The sequence below is a fragment of the Rutilus rutilus genome, assembly GCF_951802725.1.
Source record: "Rutilus rutilus genome assembly, chromosome: 22".
NCBI lineage: Eukaryota > Metazoa > Chordata > Actinopteri > Cypriniformes > Leuciscidae > Rutilus > Rutilus rutilus.
Genome location: NC_140227.1, coordinates 20531787 through 20551342, shown reverse-complemented (window position 1 = coordinate 20551342; position 19556 = coordinate 20531787). Strand labels below are relative to the sequence as shown.

Sequence of the window (19556 nt, the reverse complement as noted above, 5' to 3'; positions counted from 1 at the left end):
GGAGCCGATGGGTCGACAGGACGAGGTGGAGTCCGGAGCTTTGAGGCTTCAGGTAGATCCACACACCAGTGCAGAGCTGGAGAGCTGAAAGCCCAAGGCGGATCCGAGCTGCTAGGGAAGAAGGAGCCTAATCTCCATTCAGGGGTAATCTCCATGAGGGATGTTATTGCCGGCTCATGCACCTGTTCAGACTTGGCTCTCTGTGGCTCTGTGGCTCTGGGACTACAGTGGGCTCTGGTGCTGTCTAAAAGAGTAGGATCTAATCGCAGCAGTGTTTATTTACATCTGTTGATATGGTTACTCATTGATTTCAGGCACAGCATGATTGGAGACAGCAAAGTCAAAGTCTGTTTTTATTGTAAAAAGAGAATTATGCAATATTCCTTGTCCAGTCTGTTCAATTAGACCTCTCTTATAGGATTAGTGCAAATTCAAACACTAGTAGCCTATTAATTGCCTCGCCCCCAAGTAAAATGCCTGTTAATATTACATGTTGTAAAAATTTCTCTTTATAGTTCCTTTTCTTATTTGTACTTCACATTCCAGAGTGACAAATACAGTAGCATTAGCTGTATATAACAAAAACAACACTGTTAAATATACATTATTTTAAATAACTAACACGTTATTTAAACAGTGGACTAAGCATCAATACTAATCTTACAGATGTGAGATGAGGAGGTAGCAGAAATCAAATACAAATCGCACCTCAAATGTACCTGACAATTGATTCTTTTAATGAGATGTCTAATTCTTTTAATTTACATTATAATCTACCCTTGAAAAGTTTAATATGATGAACTTTTAAAGTAATTAAGGCAGAGACATCCACTCGTGCTAATATAAATGGGGGAAAAACACTCAATATGGCGTCAATGGAAGTCCCGGCTTATGGTGCAGTCGCATTAGCAGAATTTCACGAGCAAAAAAGTTCCATTATCTATCGTTAATAATGTAGCGATGTATGAAGCACAGCTCAAACAAAAGTCACCTTCAAGCATTGACTGTTGGTCAATGTGGCACATTCGCACAATGCGACAAAATTCATAATTGTGTGGATTTCCATTAAAATTAGCTGAACAACGGTAAATTTGACAGCCCCTTCACAGTTAAAAGAGCCAATGGGAAAGGGTGTGAAAATGTGTATTTATTTATTCATTTATTTTTGGCGTGAACTTAATTAAAGTAATTTCGGCAAACAGATTTCAGTATTTCCCCATTCAAGTAAATAGGAGCTGTACATGGCTGGAAATAGCTGCATGTGGGCATTACGAAAATAATCGCAGAGTGAAATGACTTGCCTTAAAGGGACTTAAACGTACCTTCGCTGTGAGAATGTAACAAAACAACATAAATGAGTGTGAAATGTTTTACAAAAACCTTTTTGAAACAAGTAAAAACAGACTGAACTAAACTAACTGAATGCAAACATTGCTGTGATTTCCTTGACAGCTAGCCTGGGAAGGAAGATACAATAAAAGACATGCAATTCTAAGACATGCTGTTAACATTACAGCTCAACCTCAAGCCAGATCTAACAACAGTTGACGAACTACAAATGCGCAGAATGAAGTTTTGGCTGGTTGTGAGGATGGAATGAAACATGAAATTCTTTCTTAATGTAAGTTCTTTCTTATTTACATACTGCATGTTAACTGTCTATAAGACATCTATGTCTCATGTCCGCATGTTAACTGTCTATAAGACACCTAAGACATGAAAAGCGTACAGCATGATTTGGTGTTGATGCACATGACATGCTCAGATTAGCGGTAAAATAAATACATTTTGAACAAACAAGCAGGGAGAGACAGCTAAGCATGTCTATTGCAGAATAAAGTGCAAATGTCACACGCTGCTTCTTATTTGGCGGACCAGAGAATGATATCCTGGATAAGTCAGAACTGTCAGCCAGTCTCTTCTGCAGGACAGTCATTTCAGAGAGTTTGAACAAAATGTTAATGGCAAATTTAAAGCAGTCTTTTAGTTCACAGAGTTGCTGGATTTAAGTGGGAAGAGTCTTGTTGATTAGTGAAACGTGAAAGCTGTACATCAAACAAGAAAACACTCCGACGGCATGAGGCGATTCCGAAGTCAGTTCATGCTTCACTCCACAAACTAATCAAGAAATAAATAACATAAATATTTTTTTTAAACCGCTTCTCATACAAGGGATTCCAAACAAGCATGGGCCCTCTTCATCACCCATTGTGTGGGTTATCTTCTTCTCGCTGAGGGACTCCAGCTCTTTCAGTGCCCTGGGTATTGGGGAGGGGAGTATGGTGGAGGAGCTGAAAACACAACAATAACACAGTTCAGTGAAAAGCTTTCTGATTCTGTGTGCTATTATATACAAATGTGGTGTTTTTATTTCCACTGCACACTCTTAAAAAGAAAAGGTTCTTTATTGGCATCAATGGTTCCATGAAGAACCTTTAACATCCATGGATCCTTTCCATTGGATTGGACAAAAGGTCCATTAAAGGGGAAAAAAAAGTAATTCTTGTTAAAATGTTCTTTACATGAAGCAAAACTCAAAGGTTCTTTGGAGAACCAAAAATGTTTTCTTTTTTTCTTTTTTGGAACCTTCATTTTTAAAGCGATTGTTTTTTTCTTCCCTTGTACTTCCATGTGAAAGGGCTTCTCCAACAAGAAAAAAATGTAGGGTGGGACTTGATTGGATCATTTTGGTTCGCTATTTTGTCCCGCCCTCATGCCAGTAAACACGTCATCAGAGAAGAGATGTAGTTGCAAAGTACAGACGTTACTTTAATAAAAGTTAATGAGGGCACATGAGTTAAAAAATAAAAATGATGTACATGGATAAATGATTTAGCAATATTCCTTGAAAAAATAATTGTCAGTTTTATTTCATGGTGACATTAAGAGCTTGGTATGCGATCTCTGACAGAGGCCATGGGAATACCTGCTTGACTGTATCCTGCATCAGGAGGATTAGGAGGATAAGGACCATGGTGCATCATGGGATATTGGTGAGGGACACCTGGATACTGCTGTACCATTGGAAATCCAGGATAATCAGGATGTCCAATGGGTTTACCATAAGCGTCGTACATATGCTCCACAGGATAGCTGGCCATTGGAATGTGCTGGGCTGAAATTGAGACTAATGTTAGTAAACAATGATTTTTATTCTTCTTAAGAATCAGTTCAAGCATTCTGAAAATTAGCCATGGCAAATTTATTCAGGAGTAATGAGAGTATTCCAATAAGAAGCCGGTGGTTAAATACATAGAACTAATGAAGAACGCAATGCAATACCACAGTGGTTCCCAAACTGGGGTAAACGTACCCCTGGGGGTAGTGAGGTGACAGAGGGGATACGTGAACAAAATGCTGAGTTTTGCTGTTCATTTAATTCTGCTCCACCTTAAAATAACATTAAAACCGAGCATGTATTTCTAACAGGCAAAATGCCATAAAAGGTCAAATACATGACATCCAATCAAATTACCTCATCTTCTGCGGTCAAAACTGACTGCATCCACACAAGCAGTGTGCACATGATAGGTTGCATGCAGAGTTTGCTGCCTTAGCAAATCGGGCTACATTACTGACGTTCTTGACAATGTACCTTTGTAAAAGTGGGGATTTAGCACTTACTACCATACACAAATATAGACACAGACTGTGCAAGGAGAATGATTTAAGACTAAAACTCTTCGATACAAAAACATACCCTGTGTGAGTTCTTGTTTTTAACATTAGTAATATACTATACTAGGAAGAATGCAATTTTTCCCAAATATGTGATGTACATTTTAAACACAGTATTGTCAGTATTGTTTGCTCTATTTTGCAATGAAAAAATAGTTCCAACGAAAGCCGCAGCAGAACTGTAACACACAGCAGTGATTTGTGAACGAATCTGCGGCTTAGAATGAATCGTGAGAGTCATTGATTCAATGACCTATTTGTAAATACAGGTTATAAAGGTAAAAAAAATTAAATAAGGGGGCATATGTTATGAAAATGTGTGACTGAAGAGAGGGGGTACATAGAAGGATGTTAAATGAGGGTACGCCACTCAATACCAGACCAGGAATAATACCAGATTATAAATAAATCAAGTCAAGTCTAGTCAATTTATTTGTATAGCACTTTTCACAATTCAGCTTTGCAGAAAATCATGATGTTAATGTTTATATAGTATCCAAAAAAATTTAGCAGATTAGAGCATAGAGATTATAGTTTATATTTTGCAATGATATAAACAATCATGCAGCTGAGATTTGCTAATAGGTTATTTGAACATACTTTTACAACTTTTAACATATCACTAGGTGATAATAGTTAACATTTTGCGACGATATAGACAATGACGATTTGCCATGTTTACGTGAGTGTACTGTATCTGGTTAAGGTTGGATTTACTTATAGTAGTTGTAATAGCAATGTATATTAATAAATATATAATAGAATAATAACAGCAACAGCCAACAAACAGCAAAACCAAAAATACATTCTAAATATTACATATAATACCTTCATGTGTCTCTGCAACAAATAGATTTTTTAATTTTCTTATTTGTATTTTTAATTAATTCACATGTAAGTATACTTCAATAAAATACCACATATAGTAAATTCAGGATGGACTGCGAAGAGAAAGAAGTGATTGTGTTTACCTTCATAAGGAGTTCTGCCACGTTGCTGGCGGCGCTGGTAAAGGTAACAACAGGAACACATGAAGCAACAGACCATAGTTGCTATAGCAGCCACAAAGAGCAGGATCGATGAAGCAATGCCAGCTATGGTGGAAGGGCTGAGAGAGGCAGGACAGAAAACTTCACTGGTGTTATCAAACATAAATTTGGAATAATCTGACTTCTCTGGGAGCAACTCATAGAAAATAGTTAGGCCTTTAGGTCTAGCAATTAGCAGCTTCACCATTAAGAACAGCATTTCTTTTATAACAGTCATACTTTTGCTCAGCTTTCCTTAAAATCAAATTAGTTTTGTTTGGTGGCCTAATGTGAAATTAATGAGCCCCTCGAGGCTACACACTTGGTCCTTTTCAGGGATCTGAGCGTGATTCACTGGCCCATATGGGAACACTCCAACCGATCTTAGACCCTTTTAAAGCGAACCAAACTGTGACCATCTTGAGAGATTGTGCATTGTAAACACAGATTGCTCCGGGCTAAAAACATTCACAAATTCCAGTTTAGCTTGGTCATCAGATGCCTCCATACAAATCAGCTATTCATCATGGCTTGCTTCTGCGGACAGATCTCCCCAAAATATTCATTCATGACGTACACTTGTCTATTGTCATTCTGCTTTGAAACTCTATGAGAAAGATGCGGCTGCGTGAACAGCCTTGTTTATATTTTCGTGTTCAGGTCGCGATATGTAATGATATTATTAAACTACTGTGTGCAAACCTTAACATAATGTATGAGGCGAATGGAGTGAGTACTTGCTAGTTCTCATAATGCCTGATTTCACCAGTATGTTTCAATAAGTACATTACTGGACATGCACTTTAAAAAAATATTTCGAATGAATGCAATCACTGACAGAAGCCTATTATTTTAAATTGAAAAAAGTAAAACAATATTACAACAATGGACAAAAACATAATTGTTAAGTTGTAAACACATGTATAATAATTTAAAGCGTTTAAACCTTGTGTAGTATGAAACAATTGGCATCGCAAAGGCAAGGACCATTCAAAATAAACGCGATTTATACAGGTGGATGTGTGTTTTAGTGCAAGAATATGGATGCAGTACTGCAACAAAATGTTTATTTTTGTGCAGAAGATAGAAAACCTACAGGAATATTCCATATTCAAAGTTAAGCTCAATCAACAGCATTTGTAGCAATGTTGTAAAAATCTTGGTTACAGTGTCCCATACAATGGAAGTGAATGGGATCGAATTTTGGAGGGTCAGCCATCACCCACTGAATTTGACTAAAATTTGATCCAAAAAGAAACAGTATAAACAAAAAGATGTCTGAGACACCATTACTACTTAACCCTAGTGGTCAATAATCTAGAATCTTGAAAAATGTACCTGAGATGGAACAGCATGCAGCGCTTCTGTCCCGCCTCTGTGATCATCTTGAAGCCATCCAGGCAGCAGTAACGGCGGTGACAGTTCCCACAGCAGAACGTTATGAGTGGGCAGTCAAAGCCATTGTGCCAAGTGCCATTTTTGTCCACATACCACAAGCAGTCCTCATTTGCACTCACTGAAAGTAATAATTAAAAAAAATTGTGGTAATAAATATAGCAAAACACTACAACATATTGGGAAAAAATATTCTAAACTTTGAAAATTGAATGCGGTTACACTTAATATAGGCTAATACAATAACATATAGGCTATATATATTTGTTAGGTTTTAAAAATATAGGTTTTATTTTACTATGCACAGGAGAAAAGCACAGGCTACTTTGAGAACAACATAATCAGTTATGAGCATACTTTCTTGTTTTAGTTCATCATTTCTTTGTATGACAGACTGGCCTAAAAGTGTCCACATAATTTGGCATGCGTCATTGAGTACACAACGTGTTTACAACATTTTCTGCAACTTTTTTAAAGGGTGAAGATGTCAATTTTCCTAGACCGGACATCACTTTTTGGCCACTAGCCTACTACATATACACTAAACATTCATGATAATAGCCTATTTTTTAATTAAATATTAAATAAGCACATTAGGCTAATTCATGATTAGTTGACTCCTAAGACGCTCACTCAACTAACCAAATAATTACTAAAGTAAAGAAAGTAATTTCTTACATTAATTTTACAAGATGTAATCTTACAATAAATCTTAATATATATATATATTTTTTTATTTGATTTATTTATTATAGAAATTGCATCTTTGTTTTCATGTTCAGTAGCAGTATTTTAAATGTAGGTCAGTTAACCACTTGCTTCAAGGTCTCAACTTGGATTAGCTTTCAGTTACTGGTTCTGCAGTGAATGACCTACCTACACAAAATACAGAAGAAAACAAATGCAGCCTCACGTGAACTTGCAAATCTAAGGGGTTTGAGAGCTGTTGCTATAGAAATGAACATTGTAGCAGTAATGTTACTTGTATGTAAGTTGCATTATATAAAAGCTATACATGACATCGTCGTCAGCAATAAGCATTATATTACTCAAATAATACCTTATATAAAATAAAAAAACATGTACAGGTAAATATTTGCAGCAATGAGGCCTATGAAGAAACTACAATATCGTCTTACCCTGCCAAGCTGAGAAAATAATATAGAGGACCGGTGTAATGACGGCGTAGAAGGACATCCTGCTTCCAGAACACTATCCGTTATACCAGACAAAAATGGTTACATTTGCATCCTTTGAAAAGAAGGAAACCTTCAAATGATAATATTTGCCACGTCTCGCAGAAAGCGAAGCTCTGAATCAAGCGGCTTCGTGATCAACATGCGATCTGTGTGGAATGACACACCGCCCGTGACGCTACACGCCCGACGCCAAACGTCCAGTACCAGCCTCCTCATAGATGAAATAAATTAAAGGACGTTCATTTCCCCGGGATGAAGTGTTGTATTCAAACTAAGACGGGAAAAGGAAGATAATTATTCCGGAGATTAACCGTTACTGGGTGTAATTGTTGTAGTGCATCAGACGCGCGAAATTCCATGAGGGGAAAATGGAGCCCGTGGGCTCCTGTAGCAGTTCACACTTCTGGAGATAAATAGATTAATTCACATTAGCCTATATGTGCAGACTACGCTATATCGTTTCTGAAAATAAGTGTAATGTTACATATAAGGCAATGCATATACATATATATTTCTATTTATTTCCTATAATAACACTGGCTGATGTGTCATCAATCATCCTGCACACGCTGGACTTGCATCTAAAAATGTTACCCATTTTACCATATATTATATATATATATATATATATATATATATATATATATATACATACACACACACACACACACAGCCGTTCAAAAGTTTGGAATAAGTACAATTTTTTAAATGTTTTTAAAAGAAGTATCTTATACTCCCCAAGGCTGCATTTATTTGACTGAAAATTGTATGATTGAATTGAATTGAATGATTTCTGAAGGATCATGTGACACTAAAGACAGGAGTAATGATGCTGAAAATTCAGCTTTGCCATCACAGGAATAAATTATTTTAAAATATATTAAAATAGAAAACTGTTATTTAAAGTTTTTTTCTATCAAATAAATGCAGCCTTGGTGAGCATAAGAGACTTCTTTTAAAACCATAAAACATTTTACCGATCCCAAACATTTGAACGGCAGTGTATACATATAAACTCTAAATATGATAAGCGGTTCAGTGTTTTTTACACTGTGACTTAAAATGTTATGTATTTTCATAATGATCAATGATTAAAATGTGTAAATTAATGTCAAGTACAGAGTGCCACGACGGTGGTAGCTGTACTAAAAAAAACATGCTAATTAAAAATGTATTATTTAATAATTTTGTAAAAAATTGTTGTGGCCTATGATAAACTCCATATTTTCTGAGTTAACATTTTTTATAAACAAAACCGATGCCAGATGCCACTGCTCTGGGTGTGTGTGTGTTCACAACTCACTGCACCTAATGTGTGTGCACTAACTTGGATGGGTTAAATGCAGAGGACAAATTCCGAGTATGGGATACTTGGCCTTCACGTCATGACAGTTTAGATTTGTTTTTAACAAAACAATGCTTTGTAATGGAATAAGCTATATAAGACATTTGCATGTTTATAACCAATTGACCATAACCATTATCCTAAAGATAATGTACAGTTACAAAAATGTTTTGCATCCGGCAAATAACAATAACCGATATATACAAAATAATCAATAACAATAAGGTTTGATTTGTTAACATGAACTAACAATGGACAATACTTCTACAGCATTTATTAATCTTCATGCTAATTTTTACATTTGGTAATACAACTTGATATTTGTTGACATTAGTAAATGCACTGTGAACTAACATGAACAATATTTCTACTGACGTTAACAAATAAATAAATGCTTTAAATATATTGCTCATTGTCAGTCCACTTTAGCTAATGCATTAACTAATGTTAACAAGTAAGACCTAATTGTAAAGTGTTAGCAATATATCTTTAAGAGTGAATATAGATAAATGAAGTTTTTTTTTCTTGTTTTTTTTTTTTACGGTAAAAAAATAAAATAGTGTCATACAGATGTCTAAATCTTCAAAAACGTTTTGAAACTAAATACACTTAAAATAGACCATAACAGGCCTTTTATTTTGAAATTTTTCTCATACTCAAGTGGAGACAGTGTTGCTAATAAGACTGTAAGATCACCATTGTAACACCATATAATTCTTCATGCTCACTCAACACTGTGTAGCCATAAAGACCATGCTCATGAGACCACGTAATGACAAACGACGTGGAATATTTTAATAAGGCCGCCAACAGTTCCAACTTTTTTCAAAGATTAATCAATCATCCGCCAGAAGTCTTTTTCCTTCCTCTACAGAAAGATTTTGTAACCATCATGATTTAGTAAAGTGAGAAGGTACAAATGGACAATTGATACTTTTAAATTGTTCCTATACCGTTACCAGTCCCTTTGCAAAAAATTCATTCATCATACCAGATAGGTCTATCAAAGCACAGTAGTGTTTTGACATCCGATACAAATGCAACCACACAGTCCTGTCTGGGACGCCAAGAAGCTGCTCCTCACGCCCTTCTCTTTTAACATCCACAGGAATCAATCCTAGTCCATTCCTTCCCTTAATAAAATACAGGGAGAGGCACGTAAACCTTTACTCTAGTCCTCTTTTGGGTTGTGGATCAAGAGCGTCGTCCGAAAGGCAATCCGAGGCCACTCAAATGTTCAAGTTTGAAGAAAAGATGACCGAGTGGTAAAGACGGAAACAAAGGACAAGGAGCCGATGTTGGGTGGGGATACAGGTCATATACCAATGGACTGCAAGGCTCTTCTCTCTACTTCATTCAAGTGGCTTGAAAACATGCTATAGCAAGGCTGCTGAGCAAACTGGGTTAGGAAATCTGTCAGATAAGCCTGTGGAGAGAAACACTAGAATCATTTAACAGCACATTAATAAGAGATGAAGATATGAAGGCTACACTGTGTTACAGAAATACTGTGTTTTGAATCACAAAATGACTCACCTGAAGGTCAATTTGATATATGGGATCCTTCAGAGCATCTGGATCTTCATCATCGTCATCCTCATAATAATCATCGTCTATGGGGAAATTACAATAACTGTTATACAACGGCTTATTTGTAGAATATAGAAAGCATTGTGCACTTCACTGGTTTACTTGTTTTTGCATTGCATTGCTAAAGATGTGAAGCAGGGTTATTATTGTTAACTAAAACTGAAACTATTGAAAATGTTCTTGTTAATTGAAATAAAAACTACAATGTTTGATGAAAAAAATTACATTCAATAATTTTAAATGTTGGCAACTAACTGAAAAGTACGGGAAATATATAAAAACTAAAACTGAAACAAATACATAAACCTAAATACAATTCAAGTCACTCTGGATGAAGCCAAATACATACATGTAATATTAGAATGGAAAAATGCAAATTTAAGCCTATGTTGGTCATGAATTTTTACCGTATTTGTTGGAGGCAATGAGATCAGACAGAAGCTGTCCAGCTAGTCCTTCATCTTCCTCATCATCATCATCATCCTCTTCCTCCGCCAGATCATCCCACATTCCAGCAGACTCTGCAAAGCAAGAATTACAAAACTTAAGATGCCCACAATTCAAATTCATCAATTAATACTAATACTAGGGGTAAATATTTAAACCAACCACATAAATACCTTGGCTCCAATCTGCTGGATTTGCTCTGTTTGCATTAGCCTCCACCACAGAAGACAGTTCATTGACGATGAGTTTAAAGATCTTTACCAGCAAAGGAATGTTGGTCCACCGCTGTGGGTCTGAGAGGAGCAGATCGGTCAGATATCTGAGGCAATAACAATTATTAATTTGGCAGTTTAAGAGGCCATCTACTTACTCTTGGCCGATTTAGAACGTGTACAAATTCCCTCGTCTGGATTAAAAATTTCATCTCCTTTGACGACTATATCTTGGAGGCGTTTGTCATTTGTATTAAAACCGTGCTGGAGGAGTTTACACAAGGCGACAGCACTGTGGACAGAGTGATTACAGTGTTATTTCAATGCGAGCTGTACAATTCCTTCAAACACACTGGAGACGAGATTGGAAACCCTCACCTGACTTTGCCTTCATACTGGCCATAGAACAGATGTTGGCGACTCATCCACTCAGCCATGACAAACTCTAGGGCAGGTTTCCCTGTGGGACCTGGAAGACTGCATAGGAATTCCAGAAGGGGCTCCAACTGGATATGGACCAGGTGGGCGAAAACCATGATCAGGGACTGAATAAATAAATGAATAAAGAGGACATATTTCACACTTCATTTGAGCAGCCAGCTTCAGAATTATCTGTCATGCAAGAAAATGAATGTTCAATACACAAAAACAGGCAGACATCTATAACTTGCTGAAAAGTAAAATTGCAGTTTATTAAGTGGGTGCTATTTCTGTACCTTTGCTAAATCATGTCACACCTGCATTCGGGTTCAGCAGTATCCCAGCACCATGGTACATTTACTGTATTATTTTGGTTTCTTTCCTTTCAAGGAACTGAATGTTCTAATGAATGTTCTACAAATAAAGGGTAGGATTTACCCATTTTTGTTTCATGCTGATTCATTTATGAATATTCAGACCATTTTGCAAACGGTTTTGACCAATTCATTGAAAAGAACTGAATCAATAGAACAATTTGCTGATTTAAACATTTATGGCTTAATAGCTGATTAAATATTTTAGAAATTTCCATGATTTTACATTTCATTACTTTTTCAGTCCTGGAAAACACAATTTTAAAATTCCCTGATACTTCCAGGTTTTCCATGATGGTGAAAACGGGTTATTTCTTGACAATTACAGGGTTATTCCAAACTTGACAACAATGACCTCCAAATATGATGGGCGCCGTCTTTCAAAAATGAAATAAGATGCAACAAAACACTTAAAAATGAATACATAAATAAAAATACATTTAGATCTGGTGTTGATGAAAACAATGAATGAATGTCATGAATGGTGTTAAAAAGACTGTTAAACATATATATTGACATTTAAAGTCAACAAATTAAGGTTGACAGCCCTAATATTTTTTCGTTCTCTCAAATTTTCCATGGACCCTGCTTGTGGCCCCCAGGCCCAAGTTTGAAAACACTAATGGTATCAGTTTAGTTTCGACACTGGGGTACTGCACCTGGGCCAAAATTCTATTCCTGATCCAACCGTACCTGCATCACACTGAGCGTCTCGGCCTGCTGCATCTTGCTGAGAATAGCACGCAGTATTTGGTCCAGCTGGTCAGCCAACTGAGTGCCAGCCCGGGCAATGAGAGTGGACACCAGACGACCTACAAAAGCAGCGGTGAACTCAGACGTGCGAGGGTCCAGGAGCTGACTGACAACCTGCATGACATACCACAGGCCACTGTGGCCTTGCTCATCTTGCCACTGGGCAATCTGCTCCAGCGCCACGGACACATAGGCCCTCAAGCATTCACCACCATTCTGGGAAAATCAGCAATGATGCGAGTTAGATAACAACTGACATGAGGACTCTGAAAAGATATAACAGATTTTTGTTTTTAGGAAACTGATGCTACCTGCATTGTGGTGTTGTCATCTGTGCGGAGGGTGCACTGGGCCACCGCAGGAAAAGCTTGGCACACAAGCATGTCTGACAGAGGGGGCTTAGTGTTACGAACAACTGTAGTTAGGATATCTATGGATGTCTGCAAGAACAGAAAAATATGTATTACTTACAGAAAACAGTTCATAAATGGAGGTAGAACAAAAATGAGAAGTTTATCTTACAGCACAAAGGCCAGATGGGATTTTATCAGGCGGTGCCTGCATAATGCTAGCGAGAGTAGGAATGAGGCGCATTTGCATGGGTCCTTGGCAGGCTTCAATTTGGGCAAGCTCCTTGAAGATGTCCTGCGCTAAAGATGCAACAACTGGATCTAACAGAAAGAGAAAAGAAAACAAGCCCCAAGTAATCTAATCTACAAGGCAAATGATACTGGATGTTGATAATAAAATTAAATAATTATAAAATGATCTTACCATTACTGTACTTAAGGAATATGGCAATAGTGAGCGGGCAGATCTTGTTCTCAGCACTCGTGGTGAAAGCCGGATCCACCGTGCACACAATACATAGGGTTTCCATGACTAAAGTGAGAACTTCAGAGCTGAACTGAGCCGCGAGCTGCACCAGCCCTTCTAAGACACTGGGCAGGAACGGCTGCAGGACGTGGGTACTCTCCGACAGCTTGAGTTGATCACAATACCTGTGAAAAACATAAAGAGAGATCACGTAAAAAATACACAACAGTTCAAAAGTTTAGGGTCTGTAATATTTAATACATTTGAAGTCTCTTATGCTCATTTATTTGAGCAAAAATACAGTAAAAATAGTAATATAGTGAAAAACTGTTTAATATATTTTAAAATGTAATGTATTCCTGTGATGCAAAGCTGAATTTTCAGCAGTCATTACTCCAGTCTTCAGTGTCACATGATCCTTCAGAAATCATTTTAATATCCTGATAAAAAAAATTTAAATCAATGTTCAACAGTTGTACTGCTTAATATTTGTGTGGAAACCATGATAATTTTTCAGGATTGTCTGACGAGTTGAAAGTTCAAAAGAACAGCATTTGAAATAGAAATCTTTTGTAACATTATAAAATGTTGTTACTGTCACTTTAAATCAATTTAATGCATCCTAGTTAAATAAAAGTATCAATTCATTACACATTAAATCTTTCAACAAAAAAAAAAAAAAACCCACACACCTTACGGACTCCAAACTTTTACAACTGTAGTGTAAATGACAAAAACACTGGAGAATTATTGAATTTTCAAACACATTGACAATTATTTGAAATAATTAAATTGTGTAATTCAGTTTAAACCACATATATTTATTCATCACCCAAAAAAAATTCAGGTTTTCATCCCTAAAATGCTCAGTGTGTAGAACCGATTAAGCTTCCTGCTTAGAAGCAACCCAAGCAAGTCTTTATTAGCTCCTAAAGAATAAATAAAATAAAAAAAGCCTTTATCTTTGTGGTTCTTTTGCTATGGTAAGCATTCAACCATTCTCTGTTCTAATAAAAATTAAATAATGGAACAGCATACAGATATGTGCAAATTATTAAACCCTACACATGAGAAACTGGAAATAAAAGTCTTACCCCCAGATAGCTCTCACAGCTGAGATCCGAACAGAGGGTGGCTGGCTCTCATGTAAACCACTCACAGTGGCCTGTAGGAACTGCTGAATGAGCTCTGGGGACATCGCTGCAGTGAAGCGACTGGCTGCCCATAAGGCCCGACCCAACAGGAATGGAGAGGCTGCTGGGAATTGAATTGAATAACATGCAGATCAGATCCTGTCATTACACTCAGGCCATATACAGACGTAAGATCAAAATTAAAAATGTACAAGAAGGTTACCTGGTAAATTGAGGTCAGCAAGGATGACATTGGCGAGGAATCCATGCATGTCAAACTGCACACGACCGTTCTTTACGTTCTCTGTGATGATGGTCTTGACCGAACCCAGGGACAGCATGCAAGCCTCATGCACCTTCCACCTGCATATCCATGGAGAGATATTGATGTAAAGCAACCCACTGAAAGACAAAGCTTGGTTGTGACAGAGGATATGTTTTCTCTCTTTACCAGTGTTCACTGCCAGCGTTCTTGGCTTGCTCTGCCTCTTGGAGGTGCCGTGTTGCAGCCGCCGCTAAAGCAGCAGCGCTCTCATTTTGAAACTCGGCAGCCACAGCCTGATGGACGAAGGGATACATAAGATATAAAGGAGGGAAAATAATCGAACACCCACAAAGAAACTCTCTGTGCTCTCACCAGCAACAGATCCTGTGCTGATATCCGGACCGAATAAGAGAACGTATCATCATCCTCATCCTCAACAAACTGCTGCGGATTGGCAGTCCATACCTTGATCTGTGAGACAGATGAGAACGTTAAGATAAAAGCTATAAAGAAAGACTTGACACACACACTCACACCGCCCACAAACCTGATCCTCCGTGATCTGCATGTAGAGGATGATGTAATATATAAGCTCTGGTAGAGCTTTCTTCACTGTGCTCTTGAACTTCTTGTTTTCCAGCAGTGTGTGGACAAACTCAAAGATGCTGAAGACGAGGTTCTCAAAGCCAAGGACCTCACCTGTGACATTGACAATGAATTAACAGAGCTCAGTGCTTACTAAACCAATCTAAACAATGACGATCAATTACAAAAATCTAGTGCCACATACCATCAGAGTCAACTGGATCATCCACTTCTTCTGTGTAGTTGACCTCAGTTCTCACATAAGTACATGACTGGTTAAGAAAAGTACTTGAATCTGTTATAGAAATGACTGTGGTACCAATAAAAACATTGGATGTGTCTAAGATATTAATGGCAATAAGTTAAACAAGTGGTAAAAGCTGTCAATGACTGGATATAAGGAGGCGCTCTCTGTCAACGTGTTCCACACAATAGGTAGAATCTGTTGCATGGAGGACACCATAGGTTTGGGGAAGTTCTTCACGAGAGCCGTCACTGCCTATGAAGACATAACAATACATAATTACAATTACATCATGAGGGGAAAAAAGTATTTTTCTGCATGATGGAACAGCTAGTCACCTTGAGCACTTCCATTTTCAGGCCACTATCTGAAGTGGGTCCGTCTGGGATCTGCAGAGCCTGTATGAAGGCCTCTGTGAACTGCTGCACCACCGGGAAGATCAGAGTATTGGCAGCACCCTAGAATCAAAAACAACTGTTTCAAAATTTCAGTTAACTATTTAATATGTTTAACGTTAATACTTTAACAAATCTTAATCAGCTGAACATCTTGTATTTTAATATACTTTAAAATTTAATTCATTCCTGTGATGGCAAAGCTGAATTTTCAGTATCATAACTCCAGTCTTCAGTGTCACATGATCCTTCAGAAATCATTCTAAAATACAGATTTGGTGCTCAAGAAACCTTTCTTATTATCATGGTTGAAAACCATTGTGCTTCTTAACATTTTTTCAGGATTCATTGATGAATAAAGTTCAGAAGAACTTTAGGCATTTTTTTATTATTATAATTTGTATCGTTACATCATAAATGTCATTACTGTCACTTTAAATAAATTTAATGAATTCTTGCAGAAAAAAGGAATTAGTTAGGAAAAAAATTAGAATAATTAAAAAAATCTTACTGATCCCAAACTTTTGAATGGTAGTGATATGTAGAAGTTAACATTAACCAAGATTAAGAAATGCTATAAAAGTATTGTTTTAACTTACTGGATTGGTAGCAACCGCATTACCCAAGTTATTAAACTGAACCTTATTGTAAAGTGATACCCGTTTATCTATGAGCTCACCTTTGCTACTTCATCAATCGCGCAGATGAGATTGGCGCACGTGGTAAAGATCTCAACTGATCTGGATCGTGTGCGAATACTGTAAACCTGCAACAATAAGTACAGAACACAAGTGTTTACACATGATTGTCACAAAAGCATGGACTGTACCGTGTTTTAAAGCTGAGTATAATACCTCTGCCATGGTAAAAATCTTGTACATTTGAGGCAAAATGACAGGTGCAACATCAGGCATCTGCACATCCGTCACCTCTCGTGTAAATTCTATGAAACACAATGATATGTTGCTTAATAACAGCGCAAAAACATTGTCACTTGTTGTGACTGTAAGAAAGAATCATAGATGCTTGGAGTCATTACCAGTGAGGACCCTCATGGCGCCGTGTACAGCGTTAACATCCCCACTGGCCAGCATGTCCATGAGGAGCTTGAAGAGCCCGGGCCAAGCTTCAGGCCAGTCCCAGTGTGCAATAGCCGACACGGCGTAGGCCACGCTGGAGCGCACCTTGCTGATGGCCTCCCGCAAACCACCTGGAAGCAGCTCACGGATTGCAGCTTTGGCCTGAACAGAAATGGGAAGCAAATTAACATAATGCCACATCTCCAATACTCTAAAACATCCAGACATAAATGCGCGTCTCTAACCCATTCAGTCGTCTCTGGGGGTCTATATTTCTCTGACTGGGCGCACCAATGGGTCTCAACATACTGCTTCAGAATGACAGAGGCCAACTACAACAGATACATAGAAAAGAAATTAAGCAAATGTAACCATAACAATCAAATACTTGTTTTTCTGTTGATTTATGCTGAAAATATCTAGATGTCAACGAAGTCTTACTTGGCGTATAGCAAGTGCTCCATGTGGGTCGACAGTGAGCTCTGCAAGGTGAACTCCAAACTCTACAAAACAGGTGCAAAAATATTGTGTCATTTCCACAGGGAGCCAAAAACAACCAGAAGCAAATTAATATAAGTGTAGTTCACAAGTACAAAGAACCAACAATAAGTTAGCAAGTTGGGCCCAAAAATGCATTAGAAGCAAAATAAGTACAATCAAAGACACATGTCTAATGTACGCTTCATTCACAGCAACACAGCACTGCCATATCTTTTATCATCCATGGATTTAACTCAATGAGAGGCTGGTGGCCAAGAGACAATGTTACTGCTGACACACAACACACAGCAGTAGCCTGAGAGAGGCCACAGCCAGTGACTGATTTTCAAGGGCAAACTGTATGTGGGAAGATATTTGTTCTTTCTAGAGAAAAAAAAAAAAACCTTGCCGTTCAAAAGACAATTTTTTTTCAAGACACAAATACTTGTATTCAGCAAGGATTCATCAGATTGATCAAAAGTGACATGAAAAAACTTATGTTACAAAAGATTTCTATTTCAAATAAATGCTGTTCTTTAGAACTTTCGAATTATCGAAGAATCCCACAAAAGCATCACGGTTTCCACAAAAATATTAAGCTGCACAACTGTTTTCAAAATTGATAAGAAATGTTTCTTGAGTGAGCACCAAATCAGCATATTAGAATGATTTCTGTAGGGTCATGTGACACTGAAGACTGGAGTAATTATAATAAAATAATAATATACAATATTTTCCACTGTATTTTAATATACTAAAATAGAATATAATGGAATAATCGAACTTTTGTTTATAAAAAATTATCTGGCATTTTTGAGCCCTGGTTTGTCTCTGACTCAAAATGAGTGAATGGGTCATAACCACCATACCATGTCACATCCTATTCAGATTAGTGGTCAATTCATACCAGGTTTTCAAGCATTACTTCTTAAACTCATACATTTTGATCACTGCTTATGCTACTGACTCACACCCAGCCCCCCAAAAGACAGTAAAACAGCCCAAAAAAAAAAAATGTTGAAGAAAAAAAAGGGTGATGTAACCTTGATGATAGTGGTTATTCAGAGCTAAGTTAATTGAAACACTAGAAGAAACCAAACCTCAAGTGACCATAGGATGAGGAAGTGATGTATTTAATTCATAGGAGGAAATAAATAAGACTATGAAATAAGAAAGTAGTAGGCCTATGTAAAAATAATAATAAAAAACTTAGCATTAGGAAACTTAAACGGCTAACTAGTTCACCCAAAAATTCATTTACAGTTCTGAGGAGATTTTTATTCTCCCGCGGAACATAAACATCAATCACCATTCACTTTCATTGTATGAAAAAAGTATGCAATTAAAGTTAATGGTTACGAAGGATGTCAGTCTCTAACACCCACATATATAAGTCAAACAGGTTTGAAACAACATGAGATTGAGTACATAACAGAATGTTGATTTCTTAGAAGTGAACTTAGAATCTTAACAGATATTCTCACAAACATAACGCGTATTTACCAAACGAAATTACCGTCATGTGAGTTTAAAAGTGAAACTGACTAAATATAGACGGACAGAACCGAACCCCACACATGTAATCTTTTCACATGTCTCTACAAGCATCAAGTTACCTATAAATGCGGGAACATGTTGGCTGCACATGCTTTTGCCTCTTCAATTCAATCCAACATGTTAGCAAATTCTGCGCGCGTACATGGATGAACACGTTCAAGTAACATCATAAAATTAGCAAACGTTCGTTTAAAATGAAAAGGCGTGTGTTCAGGAATGCCAGTGAGTGAAAATATACACTTCACATGGTGTCATGCATGTTGTGGCAGCATCTCCCGTCAGTTCTTACCCTCCGTCACTTCCAACACTTTAATACGCTCCTCAGCCGCAGCACGCACTTCTTGCACCGGCGACAGAATGGCGTTCAGCGCGTCTATAAGAGTCTCCTTCAGTCCTTTATCCACCTGGTCGAGAGTCGAAACCGGGCCGGGACCCGAGGCGCTCATACCCGCCATATTTTTGCCAGTTTTGCTGAGGCTCACGGAGAGATGACCGGGGACCCGACGGAAGGATGCACAGCGCGCCAATGCACGTTTAGGGAGGGACTATTAAACGACGAAA

The 19556-nt window shown here is 37.5% G+C and overlaps 2 protein-coding genes across 3 annotated transcripts; both read right to left on the bottom strand.

Moving 5' to 3' along the window:
* Positions 1–491: 491 nt before the first annotated feature.
* Positions 492–7692, bottom strand: shisa4 (shisa family member 4). The gene is made up of 5 exons (XM_084394613.1): positions 7241–7692; positions 6045–6222; positions 4650–4786; positions 2927–3115; positions 492–2291 (listed from the first exon to the last, which is right to left on the bottom strand). Exons 1-5 carry the CDS (start codon positions 7296–7298, stop codon positions 2251–2253), a joined length of 603 nt encoding a protein of 200 aa, XP_084250739.1. The 5' UTR covers positions 7299–7692; the 3' UTR covers positions 492–2250.
* Positions 7693–9249: 1557 nt separating this feature from the next.
* Positions 9250–19532, bottom strand: ipo9 (importin 9). 2 transcript variants are annotated; one of them, XM_084395697.1, is made up of 24 exons: positions 19285–19532; positions 17400–17461; positions 17204–17290; positions 16919–17120; positions 16734–16822; positions 16559–16645; positions 15823–15942; positions 15639–15739; positions 15446–15504; positions 15203–15354; positions 15028–15126; positions 14842–14948; positions 14614–14753; positions 14352–14514; positions 13216–13442; positions 12964–13112; positions 12753–12881; positions 12382–12657; positions 11273–11439; positions 11053–11186; positions 10856–10975; positions 10643–10756; positions 10182–10258; positions 9250–10071 (listed from the first exon to the last, which is right to left on the bottom strand). In XM_084395697.1, the coding sequence occupies exons 1-24, from the start codon at positions 19448–19450 to the stop codon at positions 9961–9963; spliced, it is 3138 nt and encodes a 1045-aa protein (XP_084251823.1). In that variant the 5' UTR covers positions 19451–19532; the 3' UTR covers positions 9250–9960. The 2 variants fall into 2 exon arrangements, with proteins under 2 accessions (XP_084251823.1, XP_084251824.1); XM_084395698.1 differs by having other exon boundaries at positions 14352–14511; positions 19285–19530.
* Positions 19533–19556: the final 24 nt, after the last annotated feature.

Coding starts and splice junctions, on each gene's coding strand:
- shisa4 (XM_084394613.1), bottom strand. CDS start 7,298: ATGTCCTTCTACGCCGTCATTACACCGGTCCTCTATATTATTTTCTCA. Junction 6,223..7,240: donor TATTTTCTCAGCTTGGCAGG/GTAAGACGATAT, acceptor TATTACTTTCAG/TGAGTGCAAATGAGGACTGC. Junction 4,787..6,044: donor TGCATGCTGTTCCATCTCAG/GTACATTTTTCA, acceptor TGCCTCTCTCAG/CCCTTCCACCATAGCTGGCA.
- ipo9 (XM_084395697.1), bottom strand. CDS start 19,450: ATGGCGGGTATGAGCGCCTCGGGTCCCGGCCCGGTTTCGACTCTCGAC. Junction 16,646..16,733: donor AGATTTTTACCATGGCAGAG/GTATTATACTCA, acceptor TTATTGTTGCAG/GTTTACAGTATTCGCACACG. Junction 15,505..15,638: donor TTGACAGAGAGCGCCTCCTT/ATATCCAGTCAT, acceptor CCAGTCATGTAC/TTATGTGAGAACTGAGGTCA.